We start from the raw sequence: 1,378 nt of genomic DNA on the forward strand, positions 1-1,378 counted from the left end.
CAAAAGGGGTGGAGAGAAGGGGAAAGTGTCCCCCCGCCCGTCCCCGTCCCCCCACCCCCGGGCTGTATAAGAGCAGCCCGAGCCGGCGATGGGGCAGAGGGTGGCAGCTGGGGTGGGCTCCAGCCCCGCAGCGCCCCGGGGCTCCCCCCGCCCGAGGACCGGCCGCTGCGGGATGCTCTGGGCACCCACAAATACACTGCTCCACAAGGTACAGTCCGGGTTTATTATTAACAAACACAGGAAGAGTCCACGTGCGGCAATAAATTATTTTCACAGGTTCTGGCGTTATTTAATATTTTTTTTTTTCCCCCGAAAAAAAAAGGTGCTGGTGGAATAAACTTATTGCATATCTTAAAAAAATCAGGATAAATTATATAAATTATACATTCAAAACAGACGATTCTACCTCATTATCACTACTCCATAATAAATAGATAAATAAAGTTGATTGCCCTTAGAGTCTGAATCTTAAATTACATTTACAATATAGGTCTCTACATACAGCATGTACAGAGCGGGGGCCACCTGCGCGGCGCCTCACGCCACGAAGTCGAAGGGGGGCTCGTTCTCGATGTCGTTGAGGGAGGGTTTGTTGTTCACCTTCCGCGGGTCCTCGGGGGTCCACACTTTGGCTGTCCGGATGATGTTTTGTTCCTTGAGTTGCTTTTCATCAGTCCACGACAGCGAGTGACCGGCCAGAGGGGGGAGTCCGTAGTCGGGGTCGCTCGGGGAGGGAGATCCTGAAGGGGGACAGGGAGGGGAGAAAGGCAGAGGGGTTACTGCTGGGTCCGGCATTCCTGCGGAGCCGGGACGGGACGGGACGGGCCGCCACTTACTTGTGCCGCGGTGGCAGATGATGATTTTCTTGGGCTGGCTGGGGCTCTCGCTGCTGGCGCTGCGCAGCGGCAGGTCGGACTGCACCAGCTCGCTGAGGAAGTTGATGTAGCCGATGGCCAGGCGCAGCGTGTCCACCTTGGAGAGGCGCTTCTCGTAGGGCAGGGTGGGGATGTGGGAGCGCAGCCCCTCGAAGGCGTCGTTGATGGACTGCATCCGCCGCCGCTCCCGCACGTTGGCGGCCTGCCGGAGCTGCTGCAGCTCCGCCTCGGAGCGCACCCGCCGCCGCCGCTTGGCCGAGCCCAGGGCCTGCAGCCGGTCCCCGGGGGAGAGCAGCGCCGCGCCCGCCGCCCCGCAGCACTCGTAGGCGAAGCCGGGAGAGGCGGGGGAGGGCGGGAAGGTGGCGGCCGGCGCCGGGCAGCGGTAGCCGCCCTCGGGGTCGCCGCCGTCGCGGTAGTACTCCTGCAGCTGCCGGCTGAGGAAGTCCACCTCCGGTTCCAGCAGCACGTCGGCGGCCAGCGCGTCCCGCGGGGGCGGCTCGGGG

At 61.9% G+C, this 1,378-nt stretch overlaps 1 protein-coding gene across 1 annotated transcript in view; it reads right to left on the reverse strand.

The window, feature by feature from the left end:
* Nucleotides 1-284: 284 nt before the first annotated feature.
* PTF1A (pancreas specific transcription factor, 1a) overlaps nucleotides 285-1,378 on the reverse strand; it is a 3,558-nt gene continuing 2,464 nt past the window's right edge. The window contains exons 3-4 of the mRNA XM_014945825.1: nucleotides 837-1,371; nucleotides 285-740 (exon numbers count right to left, since the gene is read on the reverse strand). Of these exons, the coding sequence (XP_014801311.1) occupies nucleotides 538-740; nucleotides 837-1,371 (738 nt within the window). The 3' untranslated portion in view covers nucleotides 285-537. The remainder of the gene's footprint in view (nucleotides 741-836; nucleotides 1,372-1,378) is intronic.

The sequence above is a fragment of the Calidris pugnax genome, unplaced genomic scaffold (genome assembly GCF_001431845.1).
Source record: "Calidris pugnax isolate Ruff unplaced genomic scaffold, ASM143184v1 scaffold19, whole genome shotgun sequence".
NCBI classification, from domain to species: domain Eukaryota; kingdom Metazoa; phylum Chordata; class Aves; order Charadriiformes; family Scolopacidae; genus Calidris; species Calidris pugnax.